This window comes from Anser brachyrhynchus, assembly GCF_964034855.1.
Source record: "Anser brachyrhynchus genome assembly, chromosome: 5".
Classification (NCBI taxonomy): Eukaryota; Metazoa; Chordata; class Aves; order Anseriformes; family Anatidae; genus Anser; species Anser brachyrhynchus.
In genome coordinates, this window is record NC_137699.1 from 36,166,559 (window position 1) to 36,191,314 (window position 24,756).

Genomic DNA, 24,756 nt, shown 5'->3' on the forward strand with positions numbered 1-24,756 from the left:
CGGGAACATCTGGAGACCCAGCCTCACTGCGGGGCCGCTGAGCAGCCGTCCCCGTGGCCCAGGGACACGGTGACAAGCTGGGAAAAGCTTTTAATGGAAGCACGTAGCCTGGCACAGCCTGCACCGAGCATCCCCCCGGGAGCCCCTGCGCCTCTGCCCGTGCCCCAACACGGAGGAGGCAGACGGAGAAGTCCCAAGGAGATGTAAACAGCGTGGCCGCGAGTCCTCCACAGCGCCCGCAGCCCCCTTCCCACCGCCCGGTGCTGCCCATCCCCATCCTCAGCAGCCAGAGCTCTGGATGTCATCGTAGTCGCTGCTCTCAGAGGAGTTGGGATCCTGCGCCGGGGGGCAGGATGGAGCCGGCCAGCCTGCAGGGATGAGCCCGTCAGGCAGAGCGGGGCCATGGGGGGAGGCTGGGGGCAGGAGCCCCGCCAGCACGGGGTCCTCACCGTGGTGTGGGGTTGGGTACCCTGGCGGCTCTGTGCCCTGCACGTTCTCATACCACTCCCCCGAGGAGGTGCTGGAGCTGTCTGCAGGGTCGGTGGCTGCTGGAGGAACCTGTACCTGGGGCTGGGCGAGCGCTGGATCGGGCAGGCAGGGCATGGCCGGGGGCACTGGGGGAGGCAGGGGCTCACACTGGCACCTCCCATCCCTGCTGCCACCCCCCCCAGCACCCATGTGGCCCTTCCCAGGACTGTCCCCATCCTTGATCCCATCCTTGGGGTCTCACCATCCCCATTCCCACCCCTGGGGCTGTCCCCATCCCCATTCCCATCCTTGGGGTCTCACCTCCCCATTCCCATCTCTGGGGGGGGTCTCACCCCCCATTCCCATCCCTGGGGGGGGGGTCTCACCTCCCCATACCCACCCCGGGGGCTGTCCCCATCCCTGCTGCCGTCCCCGTCCCCTCGCAGCCCGCTGCCCGTGCTCACCGGTGCATGGCTGTAGGGTGCAGCCAGGGGCTGTGGGTGCTGCCTGCTGGGGGGGGCTGTAGGCCGGGGGCTGCGGGCAGGGCCAGGCATGCAGGGGGGGCGCGCTCTCGTTGCAGTAGGGCTCCATGGAGGAGGAAGAGGAGGAGGAGGAGGACAAGCTGTTTGCCCTGCCCCACGGTGGGGAACACAGCATCGTCGCTGGCACTGCAGGGCATGGGCCATATGTCACCCGGGGATCGGGGCCGCAGCGCTCGCTCGCCCGCCCGTGGGCAGGCAGACGGACGGTGCCGCGGGACAGAGGTACGGGGGCTGGCACACCTTCTGCAGGGAACGGCTCCATCCCGTCCTGGTTGGGCACCAACGGGTGCAGCTGCTCGCCCGGCTGCTGCTCGCCCGGCCGTCGGCGCAGCGAATCTGCGGGAGAGCAGGGGGGGACCCGGTCAGCGGGGGGGACCCGGGGTGGCAGGGGGCTGCTGCGGGGGGGCTCACTGTAGAAGGTGGAGAGGGCCACGGGCGGCTTGCTGCTGAAGTCGTAGTGTTCGTAGTCGGAGTCAGAAGAGTCAGAGCCCTTGGCAGCGGGAAGGGTCACGGGCGAAGGGGCTGTGGGGCGAGATGGGGCTGATGGGGGCTAACGGGGGTTAACGGGGGCTAACGGGGCAGGTGGCCGCCAGACCCACCTGGTTCCTTGGGGAGGCTGGGGGGCATCTCCCTGTAGTTCTTGCAGGTCCCAGAGGGCACGTCGAGGCCCTGGGTGCTGTTGGTCACCAGGACCGGCCCAGGGGGGCACACGGTGAGGGCTGCGGGGACAGAGGGGGTGCTTGGGATGCAGCTGGAGGGCGTCGCCCGTCTGCAGCCCCCGCACCCTTGGGGGTGCTCCTTACCACTCCTCTTCCTCAGCCTCAGCAGAGCGGTGGTGAAGGCCAGCAGGGTGAGCAGGAGCAGTGCCGCCAGGACCAGGCATGGGATGAAGAGGGGCATGTGCAGGAGGGACTGCGTGTCCCCAGCCACAGAGCCCTCCTCAGCTGGGGCAGAGAACGGACACAGGCTGTGATGCCCACAATGCCCTCCCACCCCACGGCTGCCCCCCAGAAAGGGGGAAGGCTGCAGCCCCATTAAACCCCCCCCCCCGACCCACGGTGTGGGGAACTCACTGCTGAGCACCGTGATGCTGCTCGGTGTCACCGTCACTGTCGGGGCTGGTGTCTGCAAGCCCTGGGAGCCTGCAGGAGGGGAGGGGAGAGGCTGCAGCCCCCCTGCTGGGGCGGTCACCAGCAGGGACCCCACCCTGCAGCGCCGGGGGTCCCGTACCATTGCAGACCACGCCGGCCGCGCGGGACTGATGGCAAGGCGCCGACTTGTTGTAGGTCCAGCGGCAGTGCGCCAGCGAGGGCTGCCAGCTCGAGCACACGTAGAGCATCTTGGTGGGCAGTGTGTGGTGGAAGGACGGCCTCTCCAGGGGCTCCCCGCAGCCCAGCGTGTGGCACAGCATGCCTGCCTCCACCTGGTACCAGGAGTTGTCGCACACCGTGCTCCACGTCCCACGGAAAAACACCTCCACGCGCCCCGCGCAGCCGTCACGGCCCCCGGAGAGCCGCCACTCCTGGTGCTCTGCAGGGAGGGGGCACAGTGGGGGCGTCTGCCCGGGGCTGCCCCCATCCCCCGGGGCGCGTGGCCGCAGCACGGCGCGGGGACCGGGGACCCACCGGAGCACACCACGCCGGCGTCCTCTTTGTGATGGCAGTCGTGCTCGCCCGTGGCCGGGCACTCCCAGAGCCGCTGCTCGTGCCCGCCGCAGCTCACCTCGTCCCGCAGGATGGGCCCCAGGCCCCTGCCGAAGGAGGCGTCGCCGCGGGCGTGCAGGGCCCAGCCGCAGCCCAGCTGCCGGCACACCACCGTGGCGTCGGCCAGGTCCCAGCCGTCGTCGCACACCGTGCCCCAGACGCCCGCCTGCCGCAGCTCCACGCGGCCCTCGCAGCGGCTCCGGCCGCCCGCCAGCCGCAGTGCTGGGGCACCTGTCGGGATGGAGGGGCGCTGCTGGCACCTCCGGGAGCCCCCACGTGCCGGGAGGGTGCGGTGGTGGCCACCGGCTCGTCCTGGCACCAGTATGCCCTGGTGGCTCTTACCCGTGCAGGTGATGTGAGCCGGCCCCGCGGCGCAGCAGCCTGGCTCGGTGGCCAAGCGCAGCCAGCACGGCTCCAGCCCCCAGCCGCTGCAGTTGGCCATGACCACGGGGCAGCCATCGGTGCTGTTGCCTTCCCCCGGCAGGCTCGGCAGCGTGGCGTCCTCCTCGGTATCCCCGCAGTGCAGGTGGCGGCAGAGCTCCTGGGAGGCTGCGGCGTGCCAGGACCGCCGGCACACTGGCAGCCAGCGGCCCCCCTGCAGCACCTGCACCGTGCCCTCGCAGCGGTCGCTTCCGCCAGCCAGGCGCAGCACGGCCTCGCCGGGGGGACCTGCGGACGGCATGGGTGGAGGGCGCCGGAGGGGCCCTGGTTCTGGCTGCCCCCCCCAGGAGACCCGCTCTCACCTGGTTCCACTGAAGCGTTCCCAGCCGCGCCGCTCTTTGCCCTGGTGGGGGCCCCCCTTGGCTCCGCCGGGGCTGTGTGGAGGGGTCAGAGGTTTGGGGCTGAGCTCCGGGAGCCCCCGGCCCTGTCCTCCCACCCCGTGCCCTCGCCCCAGCCGTGTCCCCACCACGGGCACCAGGCAGGAGGCGGCCAGGGAGATGCAGTTGAAAGACGGCATGGACGGACGGCTGTGCCGACAGACAGACACACAGCCAGAGCCACCACACCCCTGGCCATGATGTGCCCCCACGTCCACCACCGACGTCCCCCATTCACCCTCAAAGCCACCAGGCTGCCCGAGCCCCATGTGGGGACACCTGGAGAGGGTGCGAGGGTGTATGCCTCGGCCCCCCAGCGAGTGGAGTCGTGCTGGGGAAGGATGCACAAAATGGCACCTAGAGGCTGCCACAAAATGGGGGCCCAGAGAGGCCCATGCAGGAATGTCTCTCGCGCTCCTAAAACCCAACCTCTGCGGCTACACATCAGCCTCCCGGTGTCGGGGGACACGACCCAGGGCTGCTTTGGGGAGCTCCCAGCATAGCCCCCGCTGCCCAGCCAGGCCCAGCCGGGGCTTTTGGTGCTGCCTGGACGTCGCCACTGGGGTGGCTGCAGGCAGAAGGCTGCGAGGGCAAAGCTGCTGCGTGCAAGGCACCGTGCACATGCTGCTGGCAAAATCTGTTCCGCCTCCGCTGTAACGGGCTGCAAGCTCGCAGCCTCAGGCCTCGCTCCTCAGCTCAGGAAGAGGAGCAGCTATTGCAGAGATGGTTTCTTACAAAAACAAGGGCACTTTTTTGCAGCGCATCAGCCTGCGGTGGTGGTAAAGCCTGCTTTCACCTTCGCTCAGCGATACTCCACAGGAAACAACACGCTTCATTCCCATCATCTGCGAAACAACAGTCTTGTGCAAAAAACAGTTTTCCCTGCGAGCTGGGCACGGCTCAGGCTGCTGCTCCACGGGGAACCCAGCCCGTAGCCCCTGGATGTGGCAGGACGGGGGCAGTGGGAGCCGTCAGCTGGAGCGCGGACACTGATGATCAGTCACAGATCAACCGGCAGCAGGGCTGGCAGCTGCTTCTGTCAGCCATTTCAGGAGTGAAACCACCCTGAACCCTACTGGAGCTCAAAATCTGCTCCAAAAGTGGCGGCGGGTGATGGGATAGGGTAGGATGGGATCCTTTGGGCTCGTGCCTGCAGGGAACAGGCATGCCGATGGCAAAGCATTTCACCTACCTGACAGCACTGGGGGGACACAAGAGGGAGCCTGGGGGTCCCCGCAGCAGGGAAGAGCAGGGGAAGCATCCTCGAGCCAAGCGGCAGAGGGGTGAGCTCCGCCACTGCCACCTTGGGGGCTGCTGAGGTGCACAGGCGCCCATAAAATCGCTGGAGAAATGTTTTGGGGAGCAGTGCAGCAGCCACGCAGCCCCTTGCCAGAGCAGGTCGGGGTCATGCCCACGCCATCCTCTGCTCGGGGGGAGCAGGGACAGGACAGCCCAGGGAGCTCCTTTGGGGTTCCCGAGCTCAACGGCCCCCAAGCAGGGATGCAGCAAGGCGAGGTGATGGTTGGACCCTGCTGACCACCTCATGGAGGGAAAGGAGGCCACATCTGCAGAGCATCCTCGCTCCACACCGAACCCGAAGCGATGCTGGTGACATCCCTGGCACGCAGAGGAGGCTGGGGGAGAGGCCGGGGACGGCGCCATACCTGGTCCGGGAGCCGCGGCACAGAGAGCCGCCACGAGCAGGCACAGCACCTCCATCCTCATCGGCTGCCGGGCAGCCCCATGGCGCTCCCCCCTTCCCACTGCCGTGCTCAGCGCCGGGGACGTGGCTGGGACGTGGCCCCGTGCCGCCGCTCGCTCCGTGTCTGGCTGAGGTGTGCAGGAAGCCAGCCCAGCACCCCGGGGCTGAGTGTGGGGGTGGCTCCATCCTGCCACAGCAAACCACTGCGCGCCCCGGGGGAAGCGGCACCCCGGGGGCAGACGGAGGTGGCCCTCGCTCGGGGACCACGCCACGTGCTCTCAGGGTCCCCACCGTGCTTCGGGAGCAGCTCAAGGCACTGCGGGACCTTGCGGTGCCACACTGCATCGCGCTCGGGACCCCCAGGATGAGGGTCTTGTGGGAGCCACGCTGCACAGCTCCCAACATCCCCACGTTCCAGGGACCTGGGCTGGGCAGCACAGGGCGAGTGGGGTCCCCCCAGGCTCTGGGAGCTCCCTGGAGTGAAAGAGCTCCACGTGAGGCTCCCTCCTCCTCCACCATTTTCTGGGGGTGAGGCCGTGGGCAGGCACCCACGGGTGTCAGAGCTTCACCCCCCCTCACCCGCAGCCCTTCACCCCCCACTCTGAGCCACTGGGCTTGGGAGGAGAGGAGCCGGAGAAGGCGAACGGCCCCGTGGCTGTCCTCACAGCCCCACTGTGCCTGGCGGAGCCCGGCCGTGCCGGCAGCACCACGGCACCCCCAGCACCCAGCCCCTGCCTGCTGCAGCAACACCACGGCACGGGAGCCGCTCCGCTTTTTTAAATATTTTATTTTTGTAACAACGTCAGAATTAAAAATCTTCCATAAATAACAGGCCCCCGCAGCGGCCCCATCCCACAGCGTTATGGATACAAAACGGACGTGTGGCCGGGGGGAGAGGGGGCGCGGGGCGCTCCCCGGGTCGGACCACAGGACTCATCATCAGCACTATGAACACAACGTCGCAATGAGACCCACAGCAAGGGGGGGACCGCCGCAGCCTCCCCGCGCCCTGCGGCACCACGGCGGCTCCCCAGGAGGGATGCCGCGGGGCGGGCGGCTGCCACCCCAACAGCCTGTGGGGCCAGGCCCTCCGATGTCCCTGCCGGGGCAGGGCTCAGGCCACCAGGAGGGACGGGGACAGGGAGGAGGCCAGTCCCATACAGGTGCCCCTGGGGCAGTGCCAGCTCGGGGAGGGGGGGTGGGCAGGAGCTGCCCCCGGGGTCAGGAGCTGCCCCGGATCCTCTCCATGTAGCTCCTGAGCTCCTCCGGGTCCCGCAGCCCCATGTCCTCGCACACCCAGCGGATGTCGTCCTCGCTGGCCACGAGGATGGACTGGACGTTGGGGGTGGGCTGGGGGGGCTCCTCGGGGGCACGGGGGGGCGCGAAGGTGACAAACTCCACGCGCTTCCGCCGGCCGCCCCCTGGCGCAGCCCCCTCCTTGCGGGCCAGGGGGGTGCCGGGTGGCGGCGGGGCACCGGAGGGAGGCCCCACGTCGGGTGCCTGGGGGTCCCCGCAGCAGCAGCGCCCGGCCTCTGTGCCCACCTGGGGGGGCGGCGGGGCAGGGGGCTCCGGCTGCTGGCGGTCCAGCTGCCGGCTCAGCTCCTCCTGGTCGGTGCCCAGCCAGACCCAGTTGTGGGGCTGGGGGGCCGAGGGGGCTGCACCGGCGTCGGGGGGCTCCTTCTGCTGGTAGCGCAGCACGAAGAAGATGCAGTTGACGAGGAAGATGAAGATGGCCAGGCAGAAGACGCCCAACAGGACGTACATGCCGATCTCCAGGTCAGTCACCCGCGCCGGGGCCTTCACCATCTCCTCTTCCTCCTCCTCCTCCTCCTCCCTGCCAGCACGGCCGCGGACTTCCTCCCCCTGCTCCTCCTCCTCCTCAGAGGAAGACCCCAGCCCCTGCAGCTTGGTGGAGGCCGGTCCCACGCCGCCGGGGTTCCTCCTGCGGGGCTCACCGGCCGCCGTCACCGCCTCCCCCGACATGGCCCCCTCGGCCCGCGGGAAGGGGGCAGGGGGCCGGGGGCTGCCGGGGGGGGCCCCACGCCGGGCAGCCCCCACCTCCAGCCAGGCAGAACCGGTGGCCAGAGCGGCCGCCCGGTGCCGGCCGCGGCGGCAGGCGTCCGGGGGGTGCAGGCTGAGCTGCAGCAGGGCCCCCCGCCCCGGCCCCTCTGCCAGCACCCGTGGGCGCCAGGCGGGGGCCCCGGGCAAGCCCCCCGTGACGGTGACCACGGCAGGGTCCAGCGAGGCCACGGCCAGCGCCACATCCTGCCAGCCGTACAGCTCCAGCGGGGCCAGCGTGCCGTCGGAGAAGGACAGCCACACGGACAGCGTTGCCTCCTGCCAGGACGCCGGGGATGACACCAGGGCTCAGGGCACCGCGAGCACCCCCACACCTCCCCGCAGCCCCCTCACCTGCTTGGGGGCCCGCAGCGTGGTCATCCCCTGGCAGGTGGCCGTGACCACGCCGGGGCGGCCCGGCTCCGTCTGCAGCGCCAGCGCCAGCCCCGCCACCACCTGGGCACGCAGCTCTGTCACCGTCACCTTCTCCTCCGACACCACCAGCATCTGCTCGCCCAGGATGGAGTCCGAGACAGGGGAGCGGACCTGGGGGCACAGGGGGCACCTCGTCAGGCCCCTTCCCAGCCCCAGCACCGCCACCCCTCCAGCCCCACGCCTCCCTGAACGGCGCACCCCGAGCCTACCTCCACAGAGGTGACGCCGGGCTCCCGGCCGACCACCACGGTGTCCCCCTCCAGCGACGCCACACGGGGGTCCTGCACACGTGCCCGGCCAGCCACCAGGTGGGTGACATCCAGGAGCCACTCGGGGCCAGGCAGGTAGGAGAGGTGACGGCCACCGTCCCGTGGGTGCGCCACGAAGTGCGCCAGGAACCGCACTGACGTGCGCTGGTACTGGGGCCGGCAACCCCTCGCCCGCCGCTCAGCCTCCTCCCCGGGCTCATCCGCCTCCCCGTCAGCACTGGGGACAAAGGGATATGTCCGTCGCCAGCCCTGCAGGGCTCTGTGGGGCAGGGGGCATGCCGTGGGGTGGGGCAGGAGGACGTGGCATGAGCGCCAGGGGGCTCAGCACGGCAGGGATGTGTCCCAAGTGCCTTGGGGCTTAGTGGGGCAGGGACGTGCAGCACGAGTGCCGTGGGGCTCAGCACCTCCTCCTGCTTCCAGCTCCCTCCTGGCCCACGCCACGGCGGTGGCTGGTGGCAGCGGTTTGGCGGTGGGATCATCTCACCTCTCGGTGGCACCAGGCAGGCGCCAGCCCCGCACCTGCTCCAGGGTGGTGTCACCGAGCTGGATGCGGAGCGGCAGCAGCGGGGCCCAGACGGTGAAGAGCAGAGAGGCGTGCAGGCGGCGTGACCAGAAGTCCACCCGTGCCCCCCGTGCCCCCCGGCTCTCCTTGCCCCCCACGAACACTGCGTCGCAGCTGTCTGCCACCTGGGGGGGGGAGACACAGAGGGGTAGGGGGCTGGCAGCCCCCCGGGAGGGAGTTCCAGGGGGGCCGGGACCCCACTCACCTGCAGCACCTGCTTGTCAGCCGACTCGCAGCCCAGCGGCTCGGTGACCTCGGCCACGCCGCCCCCCGCCTCCACCGTCACCAGCGTCACCGGCACAGCGCGGGGGACGCCGGTCAGCGGGGCCGTGTTCACCAGCTCCAGCTCCTGCGGGCAGAGCGGGGCTGAGAGCGCAGCACAGCAGGGAGGCCGGGGGGGATGGGCACCGGGGGGGCACCCACCTGCACCAAGGGGACGAGGGCGCGCACGTCCCGCTCCGACACCTGCACCTCCCACACCAGCTTGTCCTTCTGCGCCTCGGGGTCCTGGCCGGGGTACTCCACCTGCCAGGTGAGGGGCCGCGCCGGCGCCAGCCCCCCTGTCCCATTCTCCACTGCCAGGTCCAGGTGCAGGAACTCGACCGCCTCCGATGCCCTGAAAAGTCGTGTCCCGGGCTGGGAGCTACTGGGATGCGGCCACCCACAACCCCACCTGGGATCTACTGGGATGGAGCTGTCCTGCAACCTATGACTTGAATGGGGGCTATCCCACAGCCCCAGTCCCCCTGTTGGGCCACACTGGGATGGGAGCAGTGCAACGCACAGGTCCCCGTGCCCCAGCAGGGCCATACTGGGCTACACTGGGCGCCATGCAGAAGCTCCCTCTGGCACTGCTGCCCCTACCTCCAGTCCCCACGGGCGTCCCCGCTCCGCCGGCACGTCACCACGGCCGTCCAGTGCTTGGGGCCGCGGGTGCGCTCCAGCTGGACGGCCCAGGCGGGGTCCACGGGTCGGGCTGCCACCACCAGCAGCCCCTTCTTGGCCTTGATCCTGGGGGACAAGGTGTGGGGGGGACACGGGACGCGTCACGCTGTGGCCCCCCCGGCCCCTGCCTCCCACTCCCATCCCCACACCCGGGGTCTCACCGCAGCGTCAGCTGCTGGGCGGTGAAGTTGTGCCGCAGGGCGAGGGTGGCGGCAAAGCGCTGCCCGGGGCGCAGCGTGGCGTCGGGGACGCGCAGCAGCACCCGCTCGTCCAGCCGCACCTCCTGCCGCCGTGCCGGCGCCGCCACGCGCAGCTCCAGCGGCCCCAGGTACCGCGGGGCCTCCCGTGGCCCCGCGTCCCCCCCCCGGCCCCCCGCGCGGCCGCATGCCCCTGGCCCCACCACGCCATAGTGCAGCTCGGCCGGCTCCAGGGGGGCGCGCGGGGCAGGGGCGGCCGGGGAGAACCAGCGGGGGGGGATCTCCAGCTCCACCACGCAGACGCCCAGAGGAGCCTGGGGGGGATACAGAGGCAGCAGGCTCAGAGGAAGGGGGGAGCCAAAGTGGGGTCCCCCAGCCCCAGTGGGCAGCACCAACCTGCAGGCGGCAGGCGCCCCGTGCCACCCGGCCACGGTGGTGGGCATGGAGGGTGACGCAGGGCAAGTCCCGCTCCCCGCGCCGGTCCCGCTCCCCGCGCCGGTCCCGCTGCCCGGGCAGCCAGTCGGGGCCCCGCAGGTGGAAGAGGACGCGGGCAAAGGGCTCGTCTGGGGACACGGCGCTCTCCAGGGACACGGCGCGGACAGCCCAGCCGTCCTTCTCCGGGGGGCTCTCAGTGGGCACCTCCTGGAACAGACGAGGATGCTGGTGGGATCCCGGCAGCCCCGGGGCCGGGGGGGGCCGGGGGGGTGGCGTTACCTGCCGGGTGGTGAAGGGTGGGTAGGACGCCCGGAGCAGCGGCTGGGCGCCGGAGCCGTGTGGCAGCAGCAGGAAGGTCTCGGTGCGGGCACGCAGGGAGGTGTTGGCGGGCAGGTCCCCGTCCGCCCGCTGCAGCCGGTAGTGCTCGGGCACGGCCAGCACCTCCAGCTCCGCCGGCAGGAACACGGGCTCCGGGGGGGCCCAGTCGCCGCTCGCTGCGGGGACGGGGACCGCTGTCACCGGCCTCGGGGGGGACGGGGGGGGCACGGGGGCCGCAGCCCCTACCCCAGTGCTTCGCTCTGGGGCACGCAGGGAGACGAGCCGGTGCCGCCCCCCGGGGGTGCCCCGGTGTGGGGGGCCCGAGGGGTCCCCGCTCCCACGGGTGCTGGGTGCCGAGGGGGGGTGTCGCTGGTCCCGGCCCCAACCCCCCGGGGCTGGGGGAGCGCCGCGGGGAGCTGGGTCCCGCAGGGTCGGATCCAGGCGGGGGGCAGCCGGAGCCCGGGGGTCGCACGGGGCCGGTCCCAGCCGGAGCCCGGGGAATCCGATCAGAAGGGGCGGGGGGGGCACCGCGGGGATCGCAGGGGATCCGCTGTGCGCGGGGGAATCCCCGCTGGATCCCGGTGCGGCGCGGGGAGCGGATTCCCGGCGGCTCCCAGGAGGGAGCAGATGCCGGGGGGCGCGGATCCCGGGCTGCCGGTGCCGGTACCGCTACCGGTGCCCGGTGCCGGTGCCGGTGCCCGGTGCCGGTGCCCGGTGCCGGTGCCCGGTGCCCGGTGCCCGGTGCCGACGCGGCCGCGCTCACCTGATGCCCCGAGCAGGGCGGCGGCCAGCAGCGCCAGGCGGGCCCCCGGGGCCGGGGCCATGGCCGGTACCGGGGCCGGTACCGGGGCCGGGAGGGCTCCGCGGCGCGTCCGTGCGAGCGGCGCCGCCGCTGCCGTCCCTCCGCCTCCGTGCCCAGACAATGGGGCCGGGGCGGGACCGGCACCGGCGCCGCCTCGCCCCGCCGGGTCCTAAACTCCCGGCCCCGGACCCCGCGCCGGGGTGCGCAGCGCCGGGCGCACCGGGACCCCCGGCGGGCGGGGCGGCCGAGGGCGCTGGGGGGGACCGGGAGGGGTGGGGGCCACTGCGGGGGACTGGGGACACTGGGACGGACTGGGAGGGATGGGGGACGCTGGTGGGACTAGGCACGCTGGAAGAAAAGGGGGCACTGAAAGGTCTGGGGACACTGGGGGTACCGGGAGGGACTGGAGGCACTGGAGGGACTGAGGACACTGAGGGTGCTGACGACACTGGAAGAACTGGGGGCACTGGAAGAACTGGGGACACTGGGGGGTACTGGGCACACTGAGTGGAATGGGAAGGGCTGAGGGGACTGGGGGGACTGGGGGCACTGGAGGGACTGGGGGCACTGGAAGAACTAGGAACACTGGAGGGACTAGGAGCACTGGGGGGGACTGGAAGCACTGGAGTGGCTGGGGACACCGAGGGCACTGGGAGAGCTGGGGACACGGGGCGCAAGCATGGCCAGGCAGGGGGGCCGAGGGGGCCCAGCAACCAGGCACAGGGCAGGGACGGCCAGAGGGCAACGGGGCCGGCTCCTGGCACAGATATGCCCCTGCTCCCCCACCTCAGCAAACAGATGGGGACAGCGCACGCTGGCCCAGCGCGTCCCCGCCTGCCACCGTCCCCGGCGTCCTCTGTGTCCCCCCCAGGACCGAGGCACCTGCACCCTGAGCACCCCGTGGCGCTCACCCCTTCCCCACGGGGTCGGCCAGGCAGCACAAGGACACTTGTGAAACTATTTATTTGGCACCGCAAATAAAAAACCCAAAACCGTTTAAAAAGCAGCTTGCAAACCGAGCAGGCAGCACGGGGCACGGCCGCCATCCCACGGGGGGGACGACACCCATCTTCGGGGTCCCCTTCCCGCCCCCCAGCCACCTCCGGAGACGGACGGACGGACAGGCTGCCCTCTGCTCTTTGGTGGGCGAGGGTTTGGGGCTGGGGGCTGCTGTCGTGCCCCCTGGGGGACAAAGCACCGTGGGCTCGGTGAAGGCACTGAGGGGGGGGCACGGGGAGCGGCTCCCCAGCTTTGGGGGGCAGTGGGACGGGGGCTGCCGGGATGGCGCCTGCCCCATGGGGTCACCAGGCACACGTGTGGTGGAGGAAGGGGTGAGCGGGGTGGGGGGGCGCACACGCTGGGGGACACACCGGGGGTCACACACATGGGGCTGGGGGGCAACCCAGGCCCCCCCCCGCACCCTCTCACTCCTCCTCCCGGTTCTGGGGGCCCCCCCACCTCTGCCGCCGGCACAGCTCCTCCACCTTCCACTCGAGGCTGTGGATGGCGGCTTCCAGCCGCACCTCGGGGCTGGGGGGGTGCCCCCCGCCGCCCCCCAGCAGGACGTAGAGCCCCCAGAGCCCCAGCAGCATCGCCGCCTGCGCCGTGGGGCTGCTGCCCTCGGCGGCCGCCACGCGGAGGAAGGCTCCCAGGAAGCAGCACAGCTTCAGCCAGCGCAGCGCCGGCCGCAGCGGGGCCAGCACCAGCCCCAGCAGCCGCGGCAGCAGCCGGGCCCCCGCCAGCGCCGCCAGCCCCCACAGCAGCACCCGCTGCACCTCGCCGGGGGCCAGCGCCGCCCCGCGCACCAGCCAGGCCCCTGGAGGGGGAAAACAACGGGGTCGGGGGGGGTGGTGGTGGTGCTGTGGGGGGGTGTCACCGGCTTCGCTGGGACGTCCACTCACCGCCCAGGCCGCAGGCGCTCAGGATGTCCCCCGTGATGGCGCTGAGCACGGCCAGGGCGGCCGAGATGGCGGAGGAGATGAGCCACAGCATGGCGGCCAGGCCCTGCGGGGGAGAAGAGCGGGTGCTCGGGGTCTGGGGGGGCGACACACCCCCCCCCCGGTGTCCCCGTAACCCCCCCAAAAAGGGGTCCGGGGCTCACCTCCGCCAGCAGCCGCAGCGGCTCGGGGCCCAGCCAGCCCTCCAGCCTGGCCCAGGTGGCGTGGCCCAGCCGCCACAGCAGGTCGTCGGTGGCGGTGACGGCATGGCTCCCGAAGCCCTCGGGGCCCCCCCCCCGCCGCCACCGCCGCCAGCGAGGGGGCCCAGGGCAGCGCCAGCAGCGCGGCCCCCAGCAGGGCCCGGCTCCCCCCGGTGCCGCCCCCCATCCCCAGCGCTGCCTCCGGCACGGGGGCTCTGCGGGGAGCAGCACCGTGGGGGGGGCAGCAGGGACAGCAGGGCCTGTGCCCCCCCCCGTACCATCCCCCCTGCCTGCCAAGCACCTCCGCTCCCCCCCGGGACCCCTGTGCCCAGTGTGCCCCCCCCCCCGGTCCCCCCCACCCCCCTGGGGGACCCCCAGCACCCCCTAGCCCAACATAACCCCCCCCAACGTACCCCCCCATTATCCCCCCTAACGTGCGTCCCCATTCATCCCCCCCCAGCCCCCCAACCCCCCCAACATGCCCTTCAACCCCCCCCATTACCCCCCAACACCCCCCAAATTCCCCCCAACACCCCCAGCACCCCCCAAATCCCCTCCTCCCGCCCCCCCCTCCCCCCCCTTACCCCCCCCCCCAATCTGCCCTCCCCAGCCCCCCCCGCCCCCCCGGGCCCCCTCCCCAAGAGCCCGAGCCCCCCCCCACCCCGTGACCCCCCCCCCGTACCCCGCCGCCGCACGGGGGCGCTGCGGGGCCGGGCGGGCGGGGGCGCGCGGACGGACCCTGCGGCGCGGGGCACCACGGGAGTTGTAGTCCGGGGCGCCTCTGTGGCCCCGCCCCCGCCGCGGGGCGCGCCGGGAGCGCTTCCGTTTCCGGCGGCGGAGCCCGCGTGAGGCGGCGGGAGCGGCGGAGGGGCTCCGCGCGCCGCCCCGGGACCGGAAGCGGAAGCGGAGCCAGGAGCGGAGCCCGCGGGCGGAAGCGGAGCGGGGCGGCAGCGCAGGGCCCGCCATGGCCCTCATCTGCTCCAGTGAGCGCGGGGCGCGGCGGCGGGGGGCGGGGGGGGGCCGGGGCCCGGGCCCTGCCGGTACCGGTACCGGTGTCGGTACCGGTGTCGGTACCGGTGTCGGTGCCGCGCCGTGACCCGCGCCCTCCCCACAGTCTCCAACGAGGTCCCCGAGCACCCATGCGTCTCGCCCGTCTCCAACCACGTCTACGAGCGGCGGCTGATCGAGAAGTACATCGCGGAGAACGGCACCGACCCCGTCAACAACCAGCCGCTGTCCGAGGAGCAGCTCATCGACATCAAGGGTACCGGCGGGCGGCGGGGCCCGGCCCTCCCCGGGGCTGCGGCAGGCTGAGCCTCCCGGTGCGGGCACGAGGCCGGGCCGCAGGGCCGGGGCGTGGAGGGGAAGGCCGGTCCCGGGGGGGCTGCGGGGCGCGGAGGACGCGGCTGACCCTCCCGTGCTGTCCCGTTGGCAGTCGCCCACCCGATCCGGCCCAAGCCGCCGTCTGCCACGAGCATCCCGGCCATCCTGAAGGCGCTGCAGGATGAGTGGGTGAGTGGTGGCCGAGGGCCGGGAGCGGAGGCCGGTAACGGGGCTGAGCGTGTCTGCCTGCCCGCCTGACTCTGCCCCGTCCCGGCAGGACGCCGTCATGCTGCACAGCTTCACCCTGCGCCAGCAGCTGCAGACCACGCGCCAGGAGCTGTCCCACGCGCTCTACCAGCACGACGCCGCCTGCCGCGTCATCGCTCGGCTCACCAAGGAGGTCACTGCTGCCAGAGAAGGTGACGGTGGAAGGAGGGCAGCCGTGAGCCTCGGGGAGAGAGGGCAGGGACTCACGGGACTTCTCTGCCTCCACAGCTCTGGCGACGCTGAAACCGCAGGCCGGCCTCATCGTGCCCCAGACCGTGCCGTCCTCCCAGCCCAACGTGGCGGTGAGTCCCCACTGCGGCACTTGGTGCTTTTCCCCTGTGCTCCCTTCCCGCGTGTAACCGAGTGTGCGCCCCGCAGGGAGCTGGGGAGTCCATGGACCTGGGAGAGCTCGCAGGCATGACCCCCGAGATCATCCAGAAGGTAAGGATCTGCCGCTCGTGCTGCTGCAGACCTCAGCGGCTGTTCTCCAGCCTGCCGCTGCGGGAGCTTAGGTCAGGCTGCAGACGCTGTCCTCTCGTTTTGCAGCTTCAAGACAAGGCCACGGTGCTGACCACGGAGCGTAAGAAGGTGAGCAGCCACGTTCTGCTCCCAAGATACTGGGGAAGTTAGGACGTGACACGTCCTGAGGTGTTCGTCCCTGCACCGTTTTCCTTCTGCAGAGAGGCAAGACGGTTCCGGAGGAGCTGGTGAAGCCGGAGGAGCTCAGCAAGTACCGGCAGGTCGCCTCGCATGTGGTGAGTGCCGCGATGTGGGACGGGCACTCGAAAACTCTTTCCTTGCCGCTGGGTACGCACTTGGCAATATCAAAAGGCGATGGGTCTGCTGCTGGGCAGAGCTAGGAGAGGGTCGTGGCTCTTCCCACGGGGATCTGTGCTGGGGTGCGTGTGGTGTGGGCTCCTACAGCTAAATCAAAGCACGCTGGGCCCCCTCCAGGGCCCCCTCCGTTCCCTTTGGAGCGTTTTCTCGCTCGCAGCACTAATCTGGTGTCCTTCTGCGTCGTGCAGGGGCTGCACAGTGCCAGCATCCCGGGGATCCTGGCCTTGGACCTCTGTCCTTCCGACACCAACAAGATCCTCACCGGTAAGGGAGCCGCCTCCGTGTCACGGGGAATCTGGTGGCAACAGAGAGCCTGCGGCTGCTTGGGAGCAGGGCCCTTTGTGCTTCTGGGGGCTGAGCTGGGCAAAGGGGCGTGAGGAATTCTCTCGGCTCATGGCAGAGCTTCCCAGGACAGAGGTCTCCTGGAGCAGCGGGTGGACGCTGGACTTGGCTGGCCCCGCTCCATCTCTTACAGCTCCCCGCTGTGTTTTCCAGGCGGGGCTGATAAAAACGTCATCGTCTTTGACAAGAGCTCAGAGCAGATCCTAGCGACGCTCAAGGGCCACTCCAAGAAGGTCACCAGCGTCGTGTTCCACCCCTCGCAGGTGCGCTGCTGCATGCTCTGGCCTCTTCCTTCGCGGCCAGACTTGCCCAGATTGGGCACCCTGTGTCTTTCTCTGACCAGTTCCTGCCTGTAGGCAGCTTCCGCATGGAGGCACGGTGGTATTTTGGCGTTAACCTTCCTGCCTCGTCCCTCTCTAGGAGCTGGTGTTCTCAGCTTCTCCCGATGCTACCATCCGGATCTGGTCTGTGCCCAACGCCTCCTGCGTGCAGGTTGTGCGTGCCCACGAGGGCTCCGTGACCGGGCTGAGTCTGCACGCCACGGGTGACTACCTCCTCAGCTCTTCTGATGACCAGGTGAGGCCCGGACCTGGCGCAGGGCGTGCAGACACCCCGCTTCGTCGCTGTGTGCTCAGCACCCTGTTGCTCCCTTCCAGTACTGGGCTTTCTCAGACATCCAGACCGGCCGTGTCCTCACCAAGGTGACAGATGAGAGCTCTGGCTGTGGTAAGGCTGAGTGTGCCCACCCGGGGGGCTCTCGTGACCATGCAGAGAGGTATTTTTCTGCCCACGGGTCCGTGGCCTCTCGGAGCATGGGAGAACTCGTCTGGGGGCTCTTGGCAGAAGGGCTCTCCCAGGGCAGAGTCTCCTCAGCCCTCCGATGTTTCCCTGTGTCTCTGCAGCTCTCACCTGCGCCCAGTTCCACCCAGACGGGCTCATTTTTGGAACGGGGACGATGGACTCTCAGATCAAGATCTGGGATCTGAAGGTAGGGCTGGCCCAGGGCACGCAGGGGGGTGGGGAGTCAGTGGCGTGTTCGGCTTGGTGCCCAGCGGCTGTGCCGTAGCTCCAACCAACGCGTGTGGCCCCGTGCTGGCTCGCTGGGCCATTTTAACTCTGCAGCAGCCTGACTGTGCAATTTGCCGTGGGCTGAGCTACACGGACAGAGCGATAGCTGTAGGGATCTGCTCTCCAGTGTCCCTGGGGCCGATGTGAACAGCAGAGGGAGTTTGGTGCCGCATGGCGGGGACGCAGCCCTGGGGCTTTCCTCATCCCTGCTTCTCCGGGAACGTGCAAAGTGTTGCTGTCCCCTGGGGGCTGTTGTCACCTGGGCTTTCCTGGCCAACTTGCTGCCCTGGGGAGGCTGGGGTGCCCGAGGCAGCGTCTCCCTGCCAGCGGCCCGTGTCTGACCCTCCTGTCCCCAGGAACGCACCAACGTGGCCAACTTCCCGGGGCACTCGGGCCCCATCACCAGCATCGCCTTCTCCGAGAACGGCTACTACCTGGCCACAGCTGCAGACGACTCTTCTGTCAAGCTCTGGGACTTGCGTAAGCTCAAGAACTTCAAGACGCTGCAGCTGGACAATAACTTCGAGGTGTGTGGCAGTCCCTTTTCCCCGCAGCTGGCAGCCTACGGGCCGCCGTTGGCCACCCCAGCCCCGCTCACGCGCTCTGGGAAGCCTGACGTGGAGGTGCCGGTGGCGCTGCGTGGGTGTTGGGGCAGAGGGGAGGTGCTGCCCCCCCCCGGCACGGCAGCTGGAGCTTCCCGGGCACGTCCTGAAGCCTTGTTGCCCCTCTCCTTCACAGGTGAAGTCGCTCATCTTTGACCAGAGCGGCACCTACCTGGCGCTGGGCGGGACAGACGTCCAGATCTACATCTGCAAGCAGTGGACGGAAATCCTCCACTTCACCGGTGCGGGGCAGGGGGGCGAGGGCGGGAGGGGAAGCGCCTCGGCCCGGCTGTGCCCTAACCACCTGCTGCCTCCCCTCCCCAGAGCACAGCGGCCTCACCACGGGAGTGGCTTTCGGCCACCACGCCAAGTTCATCGCCTCGACGGGCATGGACCGGAGCCTCAAGTTCTACAGCCTGTAGCCCCAGGCCTGGGGCCGGCGTCTCCCGCTGCAGCGCTGGGGTTTGGGGTGGGTGGGGGGTCGGGGGGGAGGGAACGGGGGGGGAGGGAGGGAGGGAGGTGTTCTGTTACTCCTTTAGGCTCCCCTGCTCTAGCTGTGGGCAGAGGGGAAGGTAGTTGGATGTCGCCCTCCCCATGCTTCATGGATTTGTTGTTTCAGATTTTTCTTCTTTTCCAGTTTGGTGTTTGTCTTTCTGGCTTTAGATTCTCTTCCGTGGCTGTAACTGATGCACCGAACGGCTCCGACCCACGCGCGGGTGGAAGTTTGTGGCGGGTTGGTGGGGGGACGTGTGGAGGGAAGGGGGGGACTGTGCAGGTTTTGTAAGCAGTTACCTAGTTTCGTTATGGAAATAAAGAATTATTCACCTTAGCCGTGCTCAGCCCGCTGGGGAAGGGTGTGCTGCTGCCAGGGCGGGGTGAGGGCAGGGGCAGGGGCGGCGGGGCGCTCCCCTCCCTCCCCTGGCTCTGTGCTGTCTGAGGGGCAGTAACCGCGGGGCAGAGGATGTGCGGCCACGGCAGCTCCAAGGCTTCAGCCTTTTCTTTTGCAATGGAGCTCCCCTCCTGCACAGACAAGACGCTACGATCGTGCGGCCGCAGCCGTGCTCTTCACTGGTTTATTGTTCGGGGTTCCTGCTTGCCGCCAGGGCCAGGGGCACCCAGGGGGCTGGCCCGGAGGCAGGGGCTGAGGAGGAGGAGGAGGAGGAGGAGGAGGGCAGCCAGTGCCCCAGGGAAGCGGCAGCGCGGGGCTCAGCCTCTCCCCGCCGCAGGCCTCTTGGGGAAGACGACTCGTCCCTGGGAGGTGACTGTGCCCACGGCGTTCGCTGTCCCCCTGTCCCCCGCTGACCGGCGGGCTCCTGGGGAGGGGGCGTGGGGGGTTGGTGTGGGAGAGCCAGGGGCAGCCAGGACCCCCCCACACCAAGTCACACTTACGGGAGGGCACGGCCAGCTGGCAGGAGGGCCGGCAGGGCTCGGGCTGCGCCAGGTGGCACACCGAGGCGCTGCACAAGATGTACACCTGCGAGCCGCGGCGACACGTCACACCGTGCTCCGTGTCCCGCAGAGCAAGGGGACCCCCGCAGCACGGGGACCCGCGCCCCCCCGCCTCACCTCTCCCTCCAGCACCGCCATGGAGGGGGTCTCCACGAAGGCAAAGGTGGAGACGACGAAGCGCTGGTAGTGGCTGGGGAAGGGCAGCTGCGGCGAGGCGGGTCCCACCGGCACCAGCTGCGTCCTGTAGTTGTCCCCAGCGAAGGGACACCTTGGAGAGCGGGACCCGCTGTCAGTGCCTGCGAGCCCCCCCCGGCCGCCCCCTCCCCGCCTGCTCACCCGTCCACCAGGATGGGCCACTGGGGCTCGGCCGCCGGGCCGGTGCTGGGGGACGCCCAGCACTGGTGCAGCACCAGCACCAGGTTGGGGTCGGTCTTCTGCAGCAGCCGGACCTCCACATAGATGGGGTCCCGCAGCACCTTCACCAGGGGGTAGTCGCCGTCGCTGTGGTAGGCGCTGTAGCTCTCGTCTGCGGGAGGGCACGATGCTGAGCGGGCTGCGGCCCTCGGGGGGGCGGGCAGGGGGACAGACGGGGGGGCCACGCGGGGCTGCTCACCGGTGGCGATGCGCAGCTGCAGCCGCAGCGGCCCCGGCTGCGCCATGGGGGCGGCGGTGGGGGGCACGGCCACCTCCAGGCGCAGCGGCAGCAGCTCGCTGGCGTTGTAGATGCAGCGGGCGTGGAGGCTGCGGGGGGAGCCAGCGGGGTGAGCCGCGTGGCGGGGGGGGGGTCCTGCTGCCCCACGCCCCCACCCCGCGTCCCCTTACATGTAGACGCTGTCCCGCGTGATGGAGCCGCGGGGACCCGGCTGGACGTCGATGGTGGAGATGAGCTGGTTCTCGTAGATCAGCCGGTCCTCGATCACCTTGGGGGGGATGTGTGTGTGTGTGGGGGGGTGTCAGGCTTCCCCCTCCCACCTCCCGGACCCACAGCCCCGGGGGCTGCGTCCCCAACCTGCACGGTGGTGCCGCACTGCGTGACGGGGAAGTGGAACATGACGAAGGTCTCGGTGGCCTGGGCGGGCTGGCAGCCGGGCTGGGTGCTGCTGGCCAGGCGCACGCTGTCCAGGTTGTAGGGCTGCACGGAGAGGCCCCGCGGCACCACCAGCACGAAGTGCCCCTCCGGCAGGCACTGCACGGTGGCTGCGGCACGCGGCGGCACCGGTTACGGGCAAGGCAGCGGCCGCAGGGCACCGGCAGGTGACGGGGCGACCCCCCCGCCCCGAGCCCCCTACCTGTGTTGCCGTAATAGCAGGGCGTTGCACGGTCCGTGTCATCGTAGCAGCACCCCGCCTGCAGGCAGGCATCGCGGCCCGACGGGGCCACGCAGGACAGCCGCCCCGCTGCCACCTGGCACTGCTCCCGCGTCAGCTGCGTGCCTAAGGGGGCCGGGGGGGCGGGGGGGAGCTCCCCTCAGCACCCCTCTGCCCGTCCTGAGCATCCCTCTGCCCGCACATCCCCCTGCCCTCCCCAAATATCTCCCTACCCACCCTCAGCATCCCCTTGCCCACCCCAAACATCTCCTGCCCACCCCAAATTCCCCCCTGCTCACCTCCAGCATCCCCTTGCCCACCCCAAACGTCCTCCTGTGCAAGCATCCCCTGCCCACCTTCAGTGTCCTGCTGCCCATGCATCCCCCTGCCCGCCCTGAGCACCCCTCCTGCTCTCTGAACCCCTCCCCTCCCCTCCCCAGGGATGCCCCCGCCCCGGCTGCAGCCCCCATCCCACCCCCCCCGACCCACCTGCCCCTGCCGAGGGGTAGAAGAGAGCCGTGGGGCGCAGCAGACCGGGCTGGGGGTGAAGGCCGGGGTGCAGCAGACCCGGCTGGGCTTGCGGCTGCAGCCCCGGGCGCACCAGCCCCGGCCGAGGCGCAAGTGCCGGTCGCAGCAGCCCCGGTCGGGGCTGGCCGGGCTGCAGCAGCCCTGCCTGGCTCTGGAGGCCAGGGCGGATGAGGCCGGCGTGGGAGTGGGACTGGAGGCTGGGGAGAACGGAGCCCGCCTGGCTTTGGGGCTGAAGCCCCGGGCGTGAAAAGCCGGCTTGCGTCTGAGCACCGGCGTGCACCGAGCCAGGCTGCAGGCCGGGGGGCACCAGCCCGGGCTGGTGCTGGAGCTGTAGCCCCGGGCGAAAGAGACCCGGCTGGGTTTGTACCCCAGGGTGCACCAGCCCAGGCTGGTTTTGGGACTGAAGCCCCGGGCGAAAGAGGCCTGGCTGGGTTTGCCCCCCAGGGTGCACCAGGCCATTCTGGTTTTGGGGCTGAAGCCCCGGGCGAAGGAGACCTGTTTGGGTTTGCACCCCAGAGTGCACCAATCCATTCTGGCTTTGGGGCTGAAGCCCTGGCCGAAGGAGACTGCTTTGGGTTTGCACCCCAGGGTGCACCAAGCCGTTCTGGCTTTGGGACTGAAGCCCCGGGCGAAGGAGCCCTGTTTGGGTGTGCCCCCCAGGGTGCACCAATCCATTCTGGCTTTGGGGCTGAAGCCCTGGCCGAAGGAGACCAGTTTGGGTTTGTCCCCCAGCGTGCACCAATCCATTCTGGTTTTGGGGCTGAAGCCCTGGGCGAAGGAGACCGGTTTGGGTTTGCCCCCCAGGGTGCACCAAGCCATTCTGGTTTTGGGGCTGAAGCCCTGACCGAAGGAGACCCGGCTGGGTTTGCACCCCCGGCTGCAGCAGCCCAGGCTGGTTCTGGAGCTGAAGGCCCGGGCGAAGGAGGCCCGGGCGGGTCTGCCCCCCGGGGTGCACCACCCCATGCTGGTTCTGGGACTGCAGAGCCGAGCGAACGAAGCCTGGCTGGGGCTGGGTGAGGGGGCGAGCTGCGCCTGGCTGGTTCTGGGGCTGGAGCCCCGGGAGACCCAGGCTGGGCTGGGGCTGGCGCTGCAGCCCCGGGTGCACCAGAGCTGGCTGTGTCTGCACCACGGGGTGAACCTGGTCCCTGGGGGGTCGGGGGGGCAGCTGGGGGACGGGGACAGCCAGGGCGGACTGGGATACGTGCTGCAGGAGGCCAGCCTGGGGCTGGGAAATGAGGACGTCAGCCTGGCTCTGGTGGACGCCGTTGCCCCGAACGGACTCGAGCTGGCCACGCACGCTCGTGTCAGCGACGGTCTCGTAGTCAGCCGGCTGCGGGCACGTCATGTTCACCTCGTAGGAGGCAACCGCCACCCCGCTGAGCAGCGTTTCCTCCAGCTGCACCCTCAGGACATAGCGGTCATCCTGTGGGGGGGGACAGGAGGGACCATCACGCCCCCCCGTCCTGCCCCACCGGGCACCCCACAAGCGGGAAGCGGCCTCACCTTGACCAGGACGTGGCAGCCCTCATAGCCAGAGGAGAAGACGAGCGCGCCATCCGCCCCGGTGTTGAGCCAGTGCAGGCAGATGGAGCAGTTGGCCACTTCAAAGCGGGTGCCAAACTCATCTGTGGGGATGCCAAGGAGGGGGGGGGGGGGCATGAGGTGGCCCTGAACCCACATCCCCTTGCTGGCCCCATCCCGGTGCACAGCACCGTGCCGCGATGCTCCCCGGGGATGTGGGCGTGCAGGGAACCCCCCAAAGCCCACGGAAGCCACGTGGCTCAGCCCGGCGTCGGGGTGGCACCGGGGTCCCTGAGCTCCCCACTCACCCACGACCTTGAAGCGGACGGCACGGCCCCGCGAGGGGTAGGCCAGCAGCTGCATGCCGAAGTCCCCGCAGTCGTAGCGGTACTGCAGGAGCGCCAGGGCAGAGTGCGGCCCCGCGGGCAGCAGCAGCAGCAGCGGCAGCAGCAAGGAGCGGCTCCAGCCCATGGCGGCGCCGAGTGCAGCACGGGGCTCTCCGTGGGGCAGCAGTGGGGCCGTGCATTTATAGCCATGGGGCTGGGGAGCAATCAGATGACCGGCAGGGACAGGACGGTGCCTCCTGCCCCACACGGGGGACGAGCCCTTCCCGGGGCTCCCACGCCAGCACGACCCCGCTGCCACAGCCCACCAGGGCGATGCCGGGACGGTGGGAGGAAGCGAAAGTTGTTCAAAGGAACGGCTTGTCCCGCGCCCCTGCGAATGGGGAATCGAGACTCGATGCTGTCAGGATGCTAAGCTGGACCAAGAGCAGCGACTGAAGCAGCACCATGCGGGCACTGGTGGGCTCCTTCGTCCTCCCGGGCCGCATGGCGCAGGGTCTGGCACGAGGTGATGGTGACAGCGGTGGCATCAGGCGCCCATATGGCTATGGGACCGGGAGCACGTCAAGGTGCGGGTGTCTTCGAACGGTCGGGGTTGGAAGGGATGCATAAAGACCACCCAGCCCAACAGCAGGAACGCCTTCCAGCCGGTCACGTTGCCCAAAGCCCCATCCAAGCTGACCCTGAGCGTTTCCACGGCTGGGGCACCCCCAGCTCCTGCGGCAGCACCGTGGGGTCCTTGGCACGCTCCTGGGGTGCTGTGGGGAGCAGACACAGTGCCCCCCTTGCAAAGACCAAGGGGCGGTTGTGCCCTGATCCCCCGGGCTGCCGCTCGCCCTCGCCCTGCCCCGCTTGTGGTGCTGCGGGGGAACCGAAAGTCGTCGGAAGAGCACCGTGCCCCGCTGCTGCAGGGGCTCAGGAGAACTGCTCCCACGAATGGGGAATCGAGACTGCTGCTGCCAGCATGGCACAGGGCCAGGGGTCCCCGCCAGCCACCCCTCGGCTCAGCCCTCACCTCCCGTGGCTGCCGCTGTGCCTGCGTGGCACCGCTGGCCGTGCTGAGCCCCGCAGGGCTGGGGTGCCCAGGGCAGGACCCGTGGCGTGACCAAGCGATGGACAGGGCACAAACACAACCAGAGCTGGGTTTTGCCCAGGCTGGGGGCACAGGCAGAGCTGCTTGGCCTCACAGCGCAGGGAAGGACCTCGATCCCCTCGGGTCGCTGCTGACGGCAGCGTTTCATGGCTTCCCTCTGCACGCTCCCCTCCCAGGCCCCCGTCCAAGTTTCCCTTCTGGGTCCTGCCCTTATTGGAGCTTAAACTCCATCACCCTGACACCGCCACCCGCTTTGGGGTTACAGCCAGCTCCAGACCTGTCCCGGCCCTGCTCCTCGCCCAGCACAGCCCCACGCAGGCACCTCTTTGCTGCCGGCTGCGATGCTGGGGTTTGAGCACTGCTTTTGACAGCCACTGTCCCACACCCAAGGAGCACTGGAGCCACTGCTCCCTCCTGGAGCTCGGCCCCCAAGCCCCAGATGCAGGAGCTGGGCACCCATGGGGCATCATTCCCCCTTTGCAGGGGAATAAACTGCAGCTCCTTGGATACAGCCAGCCCCACAAAGCAGGCTGGAAGCAGGCTTGGTTTTCACCTTTCTTGGGAAGGCTTTGGGTTTTTTCGCGGGCACAGAGCAGCAGACACCCCTGCCCCTTTCTGCTGTCCACCAGACGGCTTCCTGAGCATCGCCTGGGGAAAAATCCCATTCCAACAGACCCCAACTCC

At 70.1% G+C, this 24,756-nt stretch overlaps 5 protein-coding genes across 7 annotated transcripts; 1 reads left to right on the top strand and 4 right to left on the bottom strand.

Annotated features, from left to right (window-relative positions):
* Nucleotides 1-73: 73 nt before the first annotated feature.
* CD6 (CD6 molecule) lies at nt 74-5,863 on the bottom strand. Of its 3 annotated transcripts, XM_080595005.1 has the most exons (13): nt 5,196-5,863; nt 3,457-3,528; nt 3,056-3,382; nt 2,636-2,944; nt 2,241-2,540; nt 2,084-2,152; nt 1,814-1,954; nt 1,610-1,729; nt 1,422-1,532; nt 1,251-1,346; nt 933-1,136; nt 450-614; nt 74-368 (listed from the first exon to the last, which is right to left on the bottom strand). In XM_080595005.1, the coding sequence occupies exons 1-13, from the start codon at nt 5,254-5,256 to the stop codon at nt 280-282; spliced, it is 2,064 nt and encodes a 687-aa protein (XP_080451131.1). In that variant the 5' UTR covers nt 5,257-5,863; the 3' UTR covers nt 74-279. The 3 variants fall into 3 exon arrangements, with proteins under 3 accessions (XP_080451131.1, XP_080451130.1, XP_080451132.1); XM_080595004.1 differs by having other exon boundaries at nt 2,636-3,382; XM_080595006.1 differs by lacking the exon at nt 1,422-1,532 and having other exon boundaries at nt 2,636-3,382.
* A 139-nt stretch (nt 5,864-6,002) lies between these two features.
* TMEM132A (transmembrane protein 132A) lies at nt 6,003-11,380 on the bottom strand. The gene is made up of 11 exons (XM_080594952.1): nt 11,216-11,380; nt 10,414-10,628; nt 10,096-10,341; nt 9,664-10,013; nt 9,422-9,568; nt 8,981-9,173; nt 8,763-8,906; nt 8,480-8,682; nt 7,936-8,212; nt 7,646-7,837; nt 6,003-7,570 (listed from the first exon to the last, which is right to left on the bottom strand). The coding sequence occupies exons 1-11, from the start codon at nt 11,274-11,276 to the stop codon at nt 6,455-6,457; spliced, it is 3,144 nt and encodes a 1,047-aa protein (XP_080451078.1). The 5' UTR covers nt 11,277-11,380; the 3' UTR covers nt 6,003-6,454.
* An 820-nt stretch (nt 11,381-12,200) lies between these two features.
* Nucleotides 12,201-14,357, bottom strand: TMEM109 (transmembrane protein 109; the record flags this gene model as incomplete). The annotated part of the gene is made up of 5 exons (XM_080595718.1): nt 12,201-13,070; nt 13,156-13,258; nt 13,356-13,606; nt 14,074-14,130; nt 14,237-14,357. The coding sequence occupies 5 exons, from the start codon at nt 14,355-14,357 to the stop codon at nt 12,679-12,681; spliced, it is 924 nt and encodes a 307-aa protein (XP_080451844.1). The 3' UTR covers nt 12,201-12,678.
* PRPF19 (pre-mRNA processing factor 19) lies at nt 14,213-18,659 on the top strand. Its single transcript, XM_080595016.1, has 16 exons — nt 14,213-14,374; nt 14,506-14,655; nt 14,827-14,903; nt 14,992-15,133; nt 15,210-15,283; nt 15,360-15,422; nt 15,528-15,569; nt 15,662-15,736; nt 16,007-16,082; nt 16,314-16,423; nt 16,581-16,736; nt 16,817-16,886; nt 17,063-17,148; nt 17,585-17,755; nt 17,967-18,072; nt 18,155-18,659. The coding sequence occupies exons 1-16, from the start codon at nt 14,356-14,358 to the stop codon at nt 18,250-18,252; spliced, it is 1,515 nt and encodes a 504-aa protein (XP_080451142.1). The 5' UTR covers nt 14,213-14,355; the 3' UTR covers nt 18,253-18,659.
* Nucleotides 18,660-18,889: 230 nt separating this feature from the next.
* On the bottom strand, nt 18,890-24,739 carry ZP1 (zona pellucida glycoprotein 1). Its single transcript, XM_080594983.1, has 11 exons — nt 22,944-24,739; nt 22,618-22,739; nt 21,076-22,537; nt 20,569-20,712; nt 20,289-20,476; nt 20,102-20,199; nt 19,893-20,020; nt 19,616-19,805; nt 19,397-19,547; nt 19,220-19,304; nt 18,890-19,143 (listed from the first exon to the last, which is right to left on the bottom strand). Exons 1-11 carry the CDS (start codon nt 23,104-23,106, stop codon nt 19,037-19,039), a joined length of 2,838 nt encoding a protein of 945 aa, XP_080451109.1. The 5' UTR covers nt 23,107-24,739; the 3' UTR covers nt 18,890-19,036.
* Nucleotides 24,740-24,756: the final 17 nt, after the last annotated feature.